Source organism: Colletes gigas, unplaced genomic scaffold (genome assembly GCF_013123115.1).
Source record: "Colletes gigas isolate AHSC1104 unplaced genomic scaffold, ASM1312311v1 Colletes_gigas_Sc00009, whole genome shotgun sequence".
Classification (NCBI taxonomy): Eukaryota; Metazoa; Arthropoda; class Insecta; order Hymenoptera; family Colletidae; genus Colletes; species Colletes gigas.
Genome location: NW_025106638.1, coordinates 1,751,932 through 1,770,406, shown reverse-complemented (window position 1 = coordinate 1,770,406; position 18,475 = coordinate 1,751,932). Strand labels below are relative to the sequence as shown.

Sequence of the window (18,475 nt, the reverse complement as noted above, 5' to 3'; positions counted from 1 at the left end):
TTATGTAGTTTGCGATAGTTTAAAAAGTTTTGGCCTATAAATGAAGAGATTTTTACCTATAAAGCTGAACAAAATTAATTCTCGAGTTTAGGTATTAAGGAAAATCACTTTGGACAAAATTCGTAAATCTCAGTTAATTTGCCAAAATACTAAGACCAATTTGAAACTATGTAGTTTTCGATCGTTTAATCGCGTTAACGGGCAAAATAAGTGTTTCCACCTTAACTCTTCCTCAACAAGTAGGTGGGTGTGGTTAGTGTACGTACGAGTGACTGCGTAAAAGGGGTGGTTGGGGGGTTGCTTGTGTATTTAATTTTCGACGAAACGAATCCGATCGGCGGCGGGGCAGATCGGGAAGAGGAACGAGGGAAGAATGGCATCAGCTTGGCGGGGGAAGAAGACGAAGTCAGGGGGCAGGTGGATGGAAACGGTAAAGCGAAGGAAAAGTTACACAATCGGTTTCGAGAGCGTCGAATCTACCCTCGCAACAGCTTTCAGCATTGGTTATTCACGTGTATACGTTTCTCTATCTCAATTTATAATGCGGCAAGCTTGCACTAGCGCAGTCGGACGAGATCTCCGCTAGCGGAAAATGGTTTTTCCTGGTGAACGCCAGACGCGGGTATAGGCTTACACGGGTACTCGTTTTGACAGATCGATCATGCGATTGATACGAAGTTTGTATTCCTCCGTGGAACGCGTATTATTGGAATGATCGGTTGTCAAGGATAGCTGCACGCCAAGGGAATTTAGAAAGAATTTCTTGCACAAATTCGTTTACAGTAAATCGTCCTACTCGCCATATATGACGCCACAGAATTATAAGACACTCATTAAAATTGTAAAAAATTTTCTGTATCTTGGAAACTTACTTTTATACGTTTATTTTGTATGAACACTCTGTCTTATAGTTTTTTGTACTCATCTTTCTTACAAGCATATAGTTTTGTATTACTATAAAACGAAAGAGATTCTTGATTATTTCTATGCGTTGATTTTCTATGAATACTGTCTTATAGTTTTTCGTACTCATTTTTCTTACAAGCATATAGTTCTATATTACTATAAAACGAAAGAGATTCTTGCTACGTATAAAAGTTTTCCACGCTTCCATGATTTTAAGAGACATTAAAAATTTTGTGATGCTTCATAGTTTTGTCGAGGTGTGTGATCTAATTGCTCGAAATACGCATGGAACACGTGAAAAAAGTGAACACTCGGTGATAGAACGAAAGAATGATGTTTATTGGGTAAATGTTTAATTTTACGTGAATTACCTCATTAATAATAGTAAAAGAAATGCTTTTGGTGATGAAATTATAGTGTAATGACTAGCGTAGTAGCGGAAGCTAACGTTAGTTCGGTAGATCGTTGTGGTGGCGCTGCGAGCAGACGCCAGCGACACGCAGTTTGGTCATCTCCCGTGTGATAGTCCAGAACAAAGCAGTTTTAAAGTTAACCACGTGTTACTTATGATTTCACCAATCTCCTTTATTCCTACCTACTACAAAATAATGAAAGAACCCCGCGATATTGTCAGAATTTAACGCTCGAACTACCGTAATCGAGTCTTTCACTTTGCATCTACCCGCATTATCTCGTTTCAAGTTTTTTCATAGCTCAGCATCGACGTAAAACGCCGCTATGAACGTTTCAATAAGGTAGCAGAGGCTCTGCGTTTCTTCGGTTTAATTAAACATTCAATTTACGGCGAACGTTCCAAACAAATCTCGAATATTGTTCGGCTCGCACGCCCTTTTGTGCCTCCGGGTTTCTGGTGGCCCGTGAGAAAGGATATTGCGTTGATGCATGCATGCCGTGGCTCTTTTGCATTGCAATGTCGAAGGAATCACAAGGACGGAGCGACGAAGACACGCTGACGCGGAATAAAACATCAGCTCGTTCGTGTTCCTTTCTATTGATGCTCCTTTCCCAGGTTCCTTTCTGTAGCTAAGCCTTCGATATGAAAACGCGTGCAAAATACGCCGATTTTAGGAGACAAAGACACGTTAGGAGATAAGAACTAATTTATTTAGGCTACGAGTCTCCATTATTGAACGCGTTAAAATTAATATCCTTTTACTAATTATATTTTGTTGCAACGAATGACACAAAAAGGTCCGTTCGAAGCATTTTTTAATAGGATGAAAAATTAATAGAAATTAAGTTTTAATCAATGGTAACGGGGGACACTGGCCTCCGCCAGTTTGGTAATAAAATTTACCGAAGTCGTAAACTTGGGCATTCCTTGCAGCCAGCGTTTGAGTTTGTACAGTATTTTGACTCGAACGGAAACTGATATAGACCCAAAGTACCAGGAACTGTGTAATATCGCATTCAGTTTGAAAGCTTTTGGAATAGTGGTGGGAAGTAAGAGCCGTGGTCAAAGTTTAAGGAGATTTTGGTCGAAGACTCCGGAGACTAAGATGACGCAAAATTCGTATGGCGCGTATGACACTGTTTCCGTAAGTTTCGTTACGAGTGCTGAGCACACAGACTGCGGAAAATCAATGTTTGAGATGACCTTTTCGTCATAAATACGTGTTCATTCGAAGCAACTGGCTGAAACTAACTGAATCGAAACGATAAACGCGATCGAGATCATGCTGCGTAAAACTTGAAGCTATTTCGAGTAATGATGTCAAGTGGAATGGGGGGGAAAAAAACAGTTTTCGTGCCAAAACTGCGACAGATAAAAAAAGAATTTAACATGGGATGATGTACAACAGCCAGCACAAATTGAAAATATTCCGATGCAAACTAATCTATTACAAAAATGAATGAAAAAAAGCGACTCTGACTGCCCCAACAAATTCCTTCGATTGGAACTACATATCAGAATATTGGTCGAAAATTGTTCCATTCGTGACCTACATTCCACCGGTGTTTCGTCGAATAAAAAACGGACAAAAATAGCGAATCGAACCGACGAACCCTGCAGTGAAAAAATAAGCTCGAGTATCAAAAAATATTAATTATTCGATTTAAAAAACAAAATGGTAACTAAATTTTTCTTCATGGAACGCTCATCGCGAGAAAGTCCTGGATTCATCGTTGATGTATTCTGATCGGAACTTTTATTTATCTGATCGCGCCCGGAACCCTTTATTCTGAGAAATTTTATTCGTTCGTTCTCGTAGGAGCTTTTTCTGGGAACTTGTATTTATCTGTTCTCATCGGAACTTTTATTCTCAAAACTTTTATTATAAAAGTTCCATTGAAACTGTTCCAACGGAACTTATTGAAAAAGTTCTATAACTGTTTCGACCCCCTGCCAGAAACTCTTTCTTTTCGTGATATAAACACTTTTCGTTCATCTATATATGAATTATACGCAAAATTACGAACGCCGTTTTTTCTGTTGGAAGTGAATGTTATAATAGAGCGAATTGTGATATTGAAGGTAGGTGATATTTGTATCTGAAGTGTCTCTAAAATTACAAAACTACAAAATTTCATTGAACACGTCTGTTTAGATTGAGTATTTTCCTAACATCTATCCTATAGCTTTTATTTTATTTCTTAGACTCAACATTGACGCTAGATTTACAGACCTTAATATCACATATCAAGATTGAAAGTTTTTCATTTAATTAGGATATTGGTTCGTTCAATTGCATCAATCAAATTTACCATAAATTGTTACCAGATAATACAAATTCTACAACTTTAAGTGAAACTGACGAGTTCCATAAATCTATTCTTATGAAAGAGAGAACACTAGTTGTAGACTGCTAGTAACAATAGCAATCTCGACACGATTGTGCAGAGTGTTCGGGAGATTCTAGAGGCCAAAATAAGACGAAAATCAAGAATATCAATTTCTTGACTGAGGCTTCCTTAAAACGTTGTTAAAAAATTAAATTGAACAATTTCAAATCATTCTGGAAAAATTATTTTTGGTTGTGGGGGGTGAATTACAATCATTTTTGGTGAATAGACATACCCCCGAAATCTTATCCACTTTTTAGAAAAAAATTCGAAAAGGTGTGAGATTTTTCGACGAGAAAAAAAATTTCAAATCATTTTGGAAAAATCATTTTCAGTTGAGGGGGTCAATTACAATAATTTTTGGTCATTACACATATCCCCGAAATTCTATGCATTTTCGAGAAAAAAATTCAGGAATGTGGACAAATTTTTCGGTGAAATTGAAAAGTTTAAAATCATTCTGGAATTATTATTTTCGGTTGCAAGGGTCAATCATGATCATTTATGGTGAATAGACATATCCCCGAAATCCTACGCAGTTTCGAGAAAAAAATTCATTACCGACAATTTCATGTCTGACCATACCATTGACATACTTCACTGAAATTTCATGCGTGTGTTTAAAACATCATAACTTCTGAACGGATTGGAGGATTTTAATGTTTCAAACGGCAAACAACGCGTATTTTGGTTAAAAATATGTAGAAATTTCAACAATATTCGAAAAGTTGTTCCTTAACACCGTGAAGTGAGAAAACCCCCATAAAACTCGTCCAATATTCAAACGGCCATAACTCCTACAATAGAGCATATATTTCATTGAAGTTTTGGGTGGAACTAGAGTTCATGGGTACCTACAAAGAAGTATTAAACAACTTTTTTGTACAGCGCCAACCAAATTTATTAAAAATAAAAAAATGTATTTTTAAGAAAAATCGACCGAGTGTAGGTGCCTAAAGTCGGCGAAATTGAAAAGTTTCAAATCGTTCAAAAAAAATTATTTACGGTTGCGAGGGTCAATTACAATCATTTTTGGTGAATAGACATACCCTCAAAATCCTACCCACTTTCTAGAAAAAAAATCGAGAAAGTGTGAAATTTTTCGACAGAAAAAAAAAATTTCAAATCATTTTGGAAAAATTATTTTCGGCCGCGGGGGTCAATTACAATAATTTTTGGTGAATAAACATACCCCCGAAATCCTGCGCATTTTCCAGGAAAAAATTCAATACTGTCGGAACTTTAAACGTTAATAACTTTTTAACCTAGCCTCAATCAACAAATCAGTTATCCTTGATTTTCGTCTTATTTCGGCCTCTAGAATCTCCCATTAAAATTTTTTCGAGGGGTGGTCGAACACCCTGTATACAAAACAAAAATCCTTTTGTCTATTGATGCACGAAACTCGATCTCTTCAAGCAGTTGCTTTGTGTCTTCATCTTCGTCGGTACACGGTCGACATTTCTGGTTGAGAATGATCCGCAACGCGTACCAAAAATGTTGGTTCGCAGCTACGCGTTGCGAGATTCCGATTCGAAGCTCATACGACACATTTACCAGGCGCATACCTGGCCAGCAACCCAACCCTGTTGACTTCCACTCGCATCCATGCAACCCCTGTGACTGTAATATTACCTGATCCCGGTGCCCGGTTACGGTATCTAGCGATGTAATATTCATTTCCTCCAGTAAAAGCCCTTTCAACGGCTCTTTCGGGCTCGGATATCGGAAAAACGAGGCATTTCCGTTGGTAAATGTCACGGAGATAGGTGGACGGCCGGTGACCACATATTACCAATCAATTTGCCTCTGTCGATACTGAGAGACGCGACAGTGAGACAGAAAGGGACAGAAAGAGAATGTATGTGTGCGTGTGTGTATGAAATCGACTGCGAGGTAACCAGGAAAGGGGTGGACAGAGACGCAGATATAGGCGTGGTGGGTGTGCGTATGGAAAAGTGGCCGCTCCATCATATTTAACTCAGATAGCCCAATCACCCTTGTCACTGCTCGGGTGATAGATTATTTTAATCAAGTTATTTCCGCCTGAAACCCAATCATTTTCAGATCGGGGCGGGAGAGACGCTGGAGGATATGTAGGGTTCCACGGGTATACATAAAAATCGAGTTAACCGGCAGAGAGGACTGGGCTAAATGGAGCCTTAACCTGAAAATCGTTAGTGCGCGTCCAAGCTTTTTCAATAATTCCCAAGCTAAGTGGAAATTGGTAATTTCGCTCTTCGATAATCCATTTTTTAATGACTCTGACGAGGGATTGATTCGTCTGGCAGCGGCGAAACGATCTTCTCGTGGCTGGTTTTCCTGCTCCTCGCTCGACCGATGGGTGAACGTGATTTACGGAGAGCCGCAGACTACGGGTGTGTTTTAATATTCCGCGGGATCTCGACAGTTCGGAAACTTTTGAAAATCGAGTGGTTCGTTGTACGGTCTTAAAAACGAACGCCAACGGCACCGATCATTTTACTTTAGGTGTCATTGAGTTTGTTCATTGAGTTTGTCATTGAGGTTGTTCAAATCCTTGAGGATCTTCGTTTGAAACATTATTTATCCTTACAAGTTGTTTAAATAGATCGATCTTCACTCGGAAACTCGACGTTTCTGTTCTTCCTGGAAATCTGTTTTTGCAGTTCATATTTCTCCTACTAGGAAATAATGATACACTGCGTGTCGTTACTATAAAACTAAAATTTTCAATATTATATATATTCGTGGAAGAAACGGAATATACCATATTTGAGATCACGTTAGCGATCTGGTTCCTTAGAAACAATTTATTCTAAAAAAATGAACTACAGAAAACTGATTCGTTACTGTTTCATAACTACAGAACCAAGCATTCGAATGTTACTCGCCGTCAATATTTCGTCAGTTTTGTTTTATACAGTGTGTTGGAAGTGTGATAATATTAATTTCTGTTAATAATGCTACGTGGAAGTTATTTAAGTGAGCAAGAAAAACAACAGCGTGAGGCGAGGTACAAAATAATCGCGACAGAATCGAATAAGAAGTATGACAAATCGACTAATTGAAATTGTTGAAAATAAGGGAGGTCCTACACGTTACTAAATTATTGTCATAACTTAATTGAATTGTATATTCAGCGCAATATTTGTACAATTTGTTTAATAAGAATACCCCGTTATTCCGGTTTTATAGTTATGAAACAAGAATAAATAAGCTTTCTGTAATTCTTCCTTTTTCTGGTAGATACAATTTGTCCTTCTTTGACAGAATAACACAACAAATTTACAGTAACATTTTTGGTTATTTATATTACACAACAGTTTTATATTTGAAATATAAAATATATTAATAAATAAAAATATAGTAACAATTTAATTTTAACAGTGTCATTTAGTATGTAATAATATTTTCCTTTAGTGTGATATTTGATAAAACATTCTTCTATACATATATTACATCTGGTGTTACATGTAAGCATTATAACAGAGTGGCGCCAATTTTCAAATTACGTAAATCTACGTTTCCCGTCGTGAAAAGTGTTATTAATATTATCATCATTATTTAGTATACAATCTACGAAGAGTATCAACAAATGAAAAAACAACAAAGTATATAAAAATACAAGGTAATTGAAATTAGTTAACAAAAATTTGTAAACAGTATTAATTACAAAATCGTCTTCAACAACAACGTAGGTGGAAAGCGAAATGTTAAATAATTTTCACTAAACGGAGTAGTAAACCTTCTCAGCAATCCATTCAATTTCCTCTTTAGAAAGTTTGCGATGCTCAAAGCTACCATGAAAATATTTCTTTTCCCCGTTCTTATTATGCCGGCATAAACCACAAATTAACCCTGTCAGATGTCCTTCAGAAGCAGTTCACATAAGGCTCTTTCCCCCATCAAAAACCTGGCTGTTTCCTTTCCCTCGCGCAAAATCTCTTTCCTTTTACATAAAAGTTCCATCTGGTCTTCAGACGATTCTTCGCCCCCTGGAAAGGTTTCTTTAATCTGCTTTTATTTTCCCCCGGAATAGTTTCCCCACGGTACGGTCCTTCCAGCAAGGATCAGAACACGTGTAAGAACATTAAGCGAACAGTGCGTGTTTCGCAGTTTTTAGAACGAGCTGTTCCAACCCTCCCCGACCCTAGTTTCTGTTCAAACAAATACACGAAGCGTGTCCTGTAATTGCGGGTCCCGATGGACTCGTAAAACTGTAGACGATGCATGCGATTCATTCCGCGTTGGCTCTCAGGGTAAGTTCAGAAAGAGAGGGAGCATATTCCTGGAAGGTGTTGCGCCGATGTTAGTAATTTTCGGCACGAGATATGGTCGTTGGGTTTCCGGAAATCTACCTCGTTTAATGGAGCTGGGGGATGACAGTTGCCTCGCGTACAGCGGACATCGCTTAAGGGTCATTCCGCGCCACATCGATCACTTTTTTCATCGTGTCGTACACTTTATTCGAATTGAAATACATTAAGGGCGGTACGTGCCGCCATTAGTGGACGCAAAAATACTGCTTAATATTAATAACTTTTTACTAATACACTATTATACAAAACATGTAATCTTCGGCTCGAGTCTCTAGTTCTGAAGTGTTATTTGACACATTTACAGGAAAATTATGGTGAAAATTCCTCTCAACAATATTCTCTAGGTCAAAAATAAGAAATAACGATTTCAAATGAGTTATTGAAATTAATCAAATGAAATGATCCTGAAGATAATCAACAAAAAGATTTTATTTTATGAAATCTTCACGAATATTTGCTTTGAGCAAAACTCTCTCTTCAAATGGTTCATCCGTAAGAGATCTCTGTTTAGGTCCATTTCATAATTATTTCACATAATTATAAAATAAAATAATATGAAATATTATTTCAGAAGTGACCATAGGCATGAAAATAATTATAAAATAAAATAGCATGTTATTCGAAATAACACTTCAAATAGTGTTACATGGAACAAAATCTTCATTGTATCTATTCAGTGATGTAACAAGCAATTATTAATTTACTGACGTAAAATCAGTGTTGCGACGCAAGTATATTAAAAAAATGTTTGTTTTGCAAATTTGAAGCCCCTGGCAAGTTCCAAAAAGTTATATTCCCACATCCGCTGTTCGTCTCTCTTTCGAATGCATTTATAAAATTCGCGGTGTTCTGAAAATCGTGATCGATACAAGGGTCGCGGTCGTTCGGATGACTGATGAAAAAAAAAGGAACGAAACACTGTTCATTTTAGAAACGATAATAACGTGATTAAAATCGGCGTGGGTCAGGTGCGCCATTTTGCTTGTAAGCGAGCTACAAATTACTTTGACCGGTGCGTGTTCCATTTTCGCGTGGGAAACAAGGGAAACAATTAGACGCGGGCGCAGAGCGCAGATGCTCGAGAGCGCAGGGAAAGAGGATGAAAAATTGGTCCCATTGGCGTAGGGTGTGCGGCCACGTACGAGCAACGTTATTAAAACGGAAGGCATTGCCTTCCTCGAACAGTACGAGGAATTATCCTTACCCCGGTTCTCCCTGTTTGCGCGGTGTCCTTTTAAAGCCGCCGCGTTGAAACGGCGTGGAGTCGAGAGGGTTTCCGTGAACAGTAATTAATTAGTAATTATATCAGGGGTACGCCGCGGGTAAAAAGTCGAGCCAGCGGCGCGAAACGGCGGTCCTCGCGCGAAACGTCCAAAACTTTACCCCCCCCCCATGGCTCGATAACTTTGCTTTCTGACCTAACTCCAATTTCTGCTAATTATATCGCGGGTGCTGCCTTCTTTCCAGGCCTCCCGGTTCCTCCCGTTTCCCTCTTTCACGACTTTTACCCGCACGTACGGAGCATCATACGGATGCCGGGGCTGGGCGGAACGGGGGTGGTTCGGATTACCTCGAGAGATGATGATTTTCTTTCTTTTTTTTTTTCGGGATTCTTCGCCGCGGGCTAAGTGCGGTCCGTTTATCTCGGCTTGAAGGAGGAAATAATTAGGGATGAAAGAAACGGCGGAAAGCTGGAAGCCGAGGCCCCTCCGCATTTCCACGGATTTACTCGCGGATTAATTCCTACGTATTATTGTCCTTTAAGCTGAAAATAAACATTTATTCGTCGTTTATGGGACGGTTGCAATATTCCGGGATCGTTCGAAATTTTATTTCAACCCTTCTTCCGTGTTTCGTTAACGCGTTGCCTGTTTTTTCACTTATGAAAGCGCATTCGACGTTTGTTGAAACTTTTAATCTCGAAAGCTGAAAGATTCGGTAGTTCGATGGTGTACTTGCAATTTAACATTGTTTAAAAATTTCTAAGTGTCGGAGATTTGTATTGAACATTTATGCCGCCCTGTAATTTTGTTGAATATTATTTTATGTGCAAAAGGGTTGAAAGTGTTTCGTTGGAGAAGGAATGAGAGACAAGCGTGATTCTTATGTGATATTAATTTGTGTAAAAAAATTGCGTGCCTGGTGTGCTTCAAATTCGTTTATGTTGTTTCAAATACAATTCTCTTTGTTAACACTAAAACTACCAAACCAGTCAAAATGACCCATTCGTAATTTCTAATAAAACCTGTAAAAAATTTACTCGACTGAATTTTTGGAAATTTATCGTAATTTTCTATAAGAGAATGAATAAACACTTATTTCCATTGCATTATACATTTCTTCACGCACCTATCGTTTCAATTTACTTGATACAAATAAACACACTATAATTGCCGGTAGTTCTAGTGTTAAATCCTACATAAGTATTAGGGATCATTTGTTATAAATAGACTGCGGCGGATGTTTATGCATTTATGGGAAATTTTAATCCTCAAAAAACTACAGAATGCATTTAATATGCAAAAATATAAGAAATACTTAAAGTAAGATACGAATTATTATATTTAGGGGTTGAGACAGCCCTCTGCAAAGCTTCCGTTTCATTAATTTTATTAATAAAAATGTGAATTTGCATAAAGATCCGCAGTCTAGTTATAAATGTTTGAAAGAAAGGTTGAAAGCTTGATCACGTGTTAAACAATTCTCAACTGTCTCGTGATATCCTCACTGTTTGGACGATTCTGCTTTAATCTGCGTTTTCAAAATACAAAAATTCTGTCGACCTGTTTGGGAGAAGATTCTGAGCAAACTGTGTTAGACTTCGTCGAAGCCTCGACAGGTGACAAAAATATACAAATGCAGAGATCAATCCCTTCGCGTACTTTAACGAATCTGACTCGTGATGAAGATTTTGGCCCAAACATGAATGTCACGAGCCAGACTCGCGGGCAGCAAATCACGATTGTGATCGAGTTTTAGTTCCTATCAGTACGCCACAAGGGTTGGTCACGATTCTTCTAATCTCTGTTACAAAGCAGTTTAGCATCAGTCTGGTCTGTTTACCGTGCGTTGACGTCTACCGTTTGGGGGTAAATAAAAGGGGTTAAAATGTCAATGATCTGTGGCGCTGCTTCGCTGAGGGTAGAAACTCGTGATATTCCTAGGAGGACAGAAAAGGAAAGGAGGGGCTGCTAGTGGACTCATCAGTAAGGCTTTCTAGCAGGCCCTGCCTTAGATGACTTTGTTTTTTTTAACGAACGTTTATTGTGCCAAGAAAACAATTGTAAATATATATATACAAGGGGGTACAATAAACCTAAACGTACAAACTGTGGTACTGGTTGTTATAGATATGAAGTGAGTGATATTTTGTATGAGAGATGAGTGTGACACGAGTGAATGGGCTGAATAGTTTGTACACTTTATGATTGAAGAGTGAACGAAAGAAGGACGTGTGTGAAACTGGTCACTTGTAAGCGAGCATTGCGAGTGAGAAGACGTGTGAGGCAAATCATTGTTATTGTATACATTTCTTGTAAAATAGTTTTTACCAACGTTATACAATTATAATAAATACGTTCTAAAAATCCACCCACACAAACGGCTAACTTATAACTAGGACTACAATTTAGACTAATGGCTCAACATAGAGCTCGCGTAATCTTAACATTGAATAATGTCCGTCGCACTTAATGCTACTTACAAGATAGTTTTAAGAATAGTTACTTATACTGGGGGCAAGATTTAATATTTTGTATAGAAAAATGGCAGCAAAAAAACTATACAAAGCGAAATTAAATCCAGTGCCTTAGACGACTGAGATATTGGGAAGTGGTTCGAGCGCTTGTGAGAGCGCGACCCCTCTGGTGGCGAGCATGGGAGGCCACAGATCTCTCTTAAATAAATATCGAAGAAGGATGAACCCATAATTATTTCGAGCACCAGTATCCTCAACATCGAGAAACAGGACAATTTCAGGGTTGTCCTCGCCCTGAACTGGTGGAACCTCGTCCGTCCCAGCATCGAGAATAAAGCAAGCAAAGCTATCCCGAAAGGAAAAGAAAGGGGGGTAAAAAAAGAATCGGAGACCGCAAGCGTTGCGATCCAAACGACGAGAAACACGCCCTCTGGTCGATCTCGGGACACGAAATGCTCTCAAGAAAATACATGCCAGAGGGGCCGCGATGTTATAAAGTAATGACGATAATGGTCGACGACGGAATCGCGGCACGGTTCGCTGAATCCCAGGACCGAGGAACAATCGCCTTGGAAGGCGCGCGGAATCTCCTTTCGCCTACCAGTTTCCGTACTTTTAAACAATTGGAACAAATTTACAGGGAGCCCGGGGAGCCCCACGGACTTTCGTCCCTGGTTCTCGTTAAACCATGTTTCCTCTCGGCCTGCAGCCGCCTTCGTGCCTCCATCCGAGCAACAGAAATCCCGAGATTCCGCAAATATTTCGAATACCCTCGGCGACGTGTACCCGAAACGAGCTTGTAAAAATGGAGAATCTCCTTAGAGAGATCGGATTATCAAACTGTAAGGAGGCGGGGGCGAGAACCTGGAAGCCCCAGGGAACGTCGGTTCTTCGTCTCCTCCCGAACCCTTCGTTCCGTGGCGGCGAGGGGGCGGATTACAGGGAAGGGAACGTCGCGATTAAGCATTGTTTGTTGGTAGCGTTTTGTATTTAATAAGTCCCAGTGTTTCGTGAATCTTACCGCGATTTCTTGGCGACGCCTGAGATATGGAAACCGTAATCCTCCTCTATATTTTTGTTGCCGCGATTACTCCGGGGTTATTGCGAGGAGGCGCGGATGAGGAATATTATTGCTCTCAGCGTCGCGGATTCGCTGTGGTTCGCGTGCATTAAGATGATTTGCGGGCGAATACGAAAGGAAGGGGACTCTCCACGTTCTCTCCAGCATGCCCGACTCGCGTTGGATGAATGGATGAACGCGCGGCTCGTCGAGCGGAACAGCACGTTTCCGCTCAATTTACAAATGGAAAACTGCAACATTTTTTTACGCGACCTGCGCCGATTCTCGAGGATCTCTTCGACGATTCGGGCCTCGATAAACTAAACAAGCATTTGTAAAGTACATCTTATACAGTGTTGACCCAATTGGTTAATACGGATCATCGAATCTGATAATCCTGGCAGACCCTAGTCAAGGAGCGTATACACTGCGTGTCATAACTATAAAACCAACCTAAAATTATGCGAATAGTTTACGATGCTACGGAAGTGGGCCACGTATGGCGGAATTGCTGAAATACGGTACGGCGTAAATCGCGAAAACGGCTCCGTAGGATTGTTCGAGCCCTGGACCGAGACTGGCCTCGTATTTACAGTAGTGGACAAAAATATAAAACACTTGGCACATTTCTATACAGAGTGTTCGACCATTTTGATACAAAATTATTTAGTTTACTTTGCATTAAAACACTCGTGCTAAAACGAAGTTCGGATAATCGTCTCGGATAAATATTTATTCGAAACAGTCCGAGCCCAGATCCGCTGACTACTAATTCCGGCGAAAGTCTTGTTTATCCTTCCGGCGCGCCCGTACGGTGCGGCATTTTCAAAAAATCGATCCGCCCCGGCTAATACCATCCAGATTTTCCGAAAAAAAAGTAAAAAGAAAGATAGAAGTTGCTTTCATCGATACAGGCCAGTCGCCGTGAACAGAACAAAAAGGAAAAAAAAAAAGAAGAGAACAACGGAACACAACTGTCGTCGAAACTTTGCGCTTTCCCTATAAAAGACCCGATCGAGCGGTTTTTACACGGACCGAGCCCCACCACCCCCTCCAACGTTCCGGACCCGCCGCCCGCTTTGAATATTCTCCATCGGGCGGATTATATGCGGCGCCTTTATTTATCGACCGCGTGGCGAATAGATTAAAAAAATGTAAAATTCTCGACTCTAGCGACGGGCGTGTGTCTTTGTGTTACAGACTGCGAGTTCCCGGCGGAGTGGAAAGGCCGTTGGTTCGAATCGGGGAATCAGGAGCTGGTGACGGTGAACGGATCCATCATGACCAGCAAGGGCATCTGCATCGACAAAGAAGACGACAAGTTCCTCATTCATGACGCGTGAGTCTCGTTTGAATTGCAAGTGAGATATCGGTTCCGTCCGATATGAAACGATGCATGGATCGTATTTCATCCCTTTATCCGGGACAGCCGTCGAGCTTCCCAACCCCCTCCCCCCTCCCCCCCGTCGCCTCACCTCGTTCGTGCTTTTACTAATTAACTACACCCTTCCTTTCTTGCCCCATTCCTCCCCCTGCTCTCACAAAGCGCTCCAGGGCGACGTGCCAACCGGAGAGTAGCGTATAAAACGTTTCTCCTGAAATTCCGGGGAGGGTAGACGGATGGGGGATCAGCGGAGGGTGAGCTTTGAGATCCGAGGACTATTTTCGCGAGGGGGTGAATTCGTAGATACCTGGAGCTGTAATATTGTATTATGATGGATGTTAATACTATGCTGCGAATTCGAGTTATTCTTGTCGGGGCGGGGTGGCCGAGAAAGGGAGCGGAGAAAAATATTGGATGGTTTCTGAACGGTCTCATTTTTCGAGAGGGGTGGAATTTCCGTAGCGATTGATTTCGAGAAGCACTTGTTCGAGATGTTACTAACGTGATAGCTGGTTTCTTAACGTTTATTTTATAATGTCACCCAATCTATCTAGAAACATACAGGGTGTTACGCGTTTGTTCCATACACGCTTCAGGCACTGTGCTCTACAAGTAAAAATAAGGTGAATAACAAAAAATTCATAAATGCTTTGTTAAGAAGTCATGACAACGTTACAAAAACAGTAAATATATCCTAATTTACATGTTTATGTTACTTAACCTTTTGACTGCGGCGCGTCCTAGGAAGAATCCATCAACATAGATGGCGCGATCGTCACATGCCTGTCGCTGCGACTGGTGACCAAAACAGTACCCGGAGATTTAAGAGACCATTCTTACGGTTTAAAAAAATAACAAATGCAAATAAATTAAAATATCCAATTTTTATCCAATTCCATATCGAATCAATTGGTAAAACAGTAAAAGGTGTTATAGTAAAAAAAATGCAGAGGGCGTAAATTTACGCTTTTCGTATATATTGATGGATACGTGAGGGCGTATATTTACGTCTTTCGTATATATTGATAGACTTGTGAAAGCGTATATATACGCCTTTAGCAGTCAAAGGGTTAATATCGACACTACGTACGTATCCCGTCTTATCCTGTATTAAAATGAGAGAAACATATCGTATCTTTCACAGTTCATATTTTTGTTGTAACTTCTTAACAAAGCATTTATGGATTTTTTTGTTATATAACAATTTAGTCTTGGTTTTACTTGTAGAACACACATAAACAATTACTATTTCACTAATATCCACAACTAAATGATACGTCACAGCTATCCTAGGTGAATTCTAGACTCTCGATTTTATGGAAATTGATATCAAACAAGCGTCTTTCGACAATAAGTTATCAAAATTAAAAGATATTGTTTTCTTTCTATTAACTTATTTCCCGACTAGGCTGTATAAGCTGTCTACCTTCGTCCACCTAACAACACGTAAGCATGATCGATCAAGTCTGTCTTTCCCAGGCCTGTTTCTGTCGCCAACTACTCTATTAAAACACAAGATATCGGCGAGGGGAAATCGATCGACGCTGCACGCGTATAGGAATTTCTTTTCCTGGACAAATTGTTCTTAATCCAAACAGAACCAACGATTCTACGTCTTTGTCGGGCTTCGTAACAGTCGAGGGCCTGTTAACTGGCGTCGATGCGCCACTAGTATCGGAGGTAATTTTTTAACTTGCCTATTAAAACGCTCGATAAACGGAAACTGATTGCCCCTGGCGAGGGCATCCATTTTTCTTTGTTCCAGCATCCATCTTACCAAAGGAGCCAATAACGGCCCTGAAAAAAACAACACTATGCCGTAACCGTTATGGGGAAACGTTTCTCTCTTATTGTCGGGCCGCGAGGTGCTCGCAGAATGGCTGACATCTTTAATTAATTCTGATAGAACAGTTATTTTTGCACTGCTAACCTTTCCAGTGTAAATTTGCTCGCCGAAGACTTTTCGTTTCTCGTAAAGAAAAACTTTTTAATAACGTATCGACTGAGATTGTCGACCGCAAGACTCGGCGTTGTTTCGAAGAGTAAAATGTAAGAGTTTGTTCGCCTGTTTTAGAAACACGCTGCGTATCTGGGTCACGGAAAGGGTCAAGTTTTAATTTTACTTCTTATAAAGAGTACACAGCGTGTGCGCGAATAGTGGATGGTTGGCCAGGGGTTGAGGCATACCGAGCTAAATTGGAAAAAGCACCGTTCAAACAAAATTAATTGGGTTTCGGGAATTGAGCTGCAACAAAACGTTGGTCGACGGGAGAGAACCTATTTTAGGGATACTGTTTTTAATCAAGTAATGATTCCGCCACGCGTGCTTGAATTTTTTTTTTGGGGGGGGGGGGAAGTGTACTTTTTCAATTTCTTTGTTTGAAAATTTCAGTTTGCTCCTGGGTGAAATTGCTCCGCGGTACGAAATGAAAGCCCCCGTTCGTGCCATTTTTTGTTACAAATTTTACATCTAGTTGGGTTGAACAGAATTCATTTCGGAGAATGTTAAGGCAAAACGTGCACTGCAATCACGGGTACGTTTCGTGTAAATGTTTCTTTTACCCGGTGCCACGAAATTTGTATAATTATCGGGACTAACGAATTCCAGCGGGCCCCCATCATACACACCTTTTTCCATTTCACCGGACAATAGATATTCCATGGTCGATATCGCGTTCCCCGTCTATTTGCAAATACTTCCGGCAAATTCGACTTGGTTTCATCGACTATTTCCCGGTAGCAAAGGCGGCAAACATTACACGCAAAGCAGGAAATGAATTCTTCCCGAGAGGATCGAACCTGTTCGCCTACGGCGGGGTATACGTTTCGTCGGGTATCGATTTTACGCGGATTCCGCCTCCTCGCCGACACGAAATCTCTAAATCCAAGTACTCGTTATCCGCAACTTACGTCGCGGCCGGGATCCAATTTCACAGAAAGAGCACTCGTTGCCATACGAGGAGACAGTATCTATGCACGTCGCTGCCTTTCGTCCGACCAGTTATCGTGACGAAGCTTAAAGCGTACTCCGTTCAAAATCGCTCTAAGCTGCCGCGATCAGTGATAAGCTGCAACCGGCGATGAGAGAACATTCTCCCTCAGAAATTTCGTTTTCTATCGCGGAACGGGAATCCTCCTGTAACCATAGACACGGCCGAGGAACCGTGGGCGCCTCGAAGCCTTCGCCAATCCCGAACTTTTCTAATCTTTCAAAACAGGCGTATCGAAGCTGTCCGCCATTTTTATAAATTTCGAAACGCGTAAATTTTCACAAAAAGTAAATCGACGTACCGAATATATCGAAGTTTTGATATTTTCATCGAACTGATAACGAAATAACAACTATTTTTACGTTTTAGAAGTTGGAGCTACCGGTTTGGAAAACTTTTTTCATACTGAAAATTAATAATCCGTACCCTTTGAAAGGATGAGGAACTTTATCGAGTTAAGAAATTCTTATTGTGCGGGAAGCCATACTTTGATAAATACTTGGTCCTTTGAGGGGATAAATTGTTCGTTAATGCTGCTTTATTTTGAATGTAAAATTTTTCGTTAATTTTATTCCGACAGCCCCGAATGGGGGGGGAGGAAATTGGAAAATATCTCGAAGGTAGCCAATTAAATAATCGGTCTGGCGAACGCGCGGGGTCCGTCGGGGTCGAAGAAAAGTAACTGAAATTATTTATCAGAATTTCGTTTCTTTGTTCTTTCAGCGCGTGAAACCGTCGGACGCAGAATGATGCTCGAGCAAAGTAGTACAATCAACGATAAGACGTGCCCGAGAATCCTTTATTCCGTTTCGTTTTATCTTCCTTCCGTGAGATTCTTATATTACAGAGTGACCTTAATATCCGAGCGGAGAAGAACGAGGAGACGTTAGGAGATCATCTTATGCACTTTACGAAAATTCTATTTTGCCAGTACCGTTGCTTTTTGCCGGTGAACAGATAACGTCTAACGACCGAGGGATAGTTCACAAGGTAAAGTGATAAGAGCCAAAATGGACGTATTGTATACCAATAATACGTTTCATTTTCGTTCTTTCGTTCGAAGAAACGATCGAGCTAACGCAAAACTAATAACCGAGCGGTTGATGCGACTTTTAAGTTCGACGATAAAAAAGAAACATGGCGGCTTAAACATTTTTCGATGTCGTCGGGATGGAGAAATAATCAACTTTGCGTGGAATAGCCCGCATCAGGAAGCTCGAGTCGACCCGTGTGGAAATTCCGTGGTCACGTTTAGTAATCATACTCGTCAAACGCACATAGACGCAACACACTGGTTGACCGAACACTTGTAAACGTCCACAGCGTCCAAAC

At 40.4% G+C, this 18,475-nt stretch overlaps 1 protein-coding gene across 1 annotated transcript in view; it reads left to right on the top strand.

The window, feature by feature from the left end:
• Positions 1–18,475, top strand: part of LOC122397169 — a 327,986-nt gene that overhangs the window by 213,397 nt on the left and 96,114 nt on the right. The window contains exon 5 of the mRNA XM_043396122.1: positions 13,970–14,108. Within this exon, the coding sequence (XP_043252057.1) occupies positions 13,970–14,108 (139 nt within the window). The remainder of the gene's footprint in view (positions 1–13,969; positions 14,109–18,475) is intronic.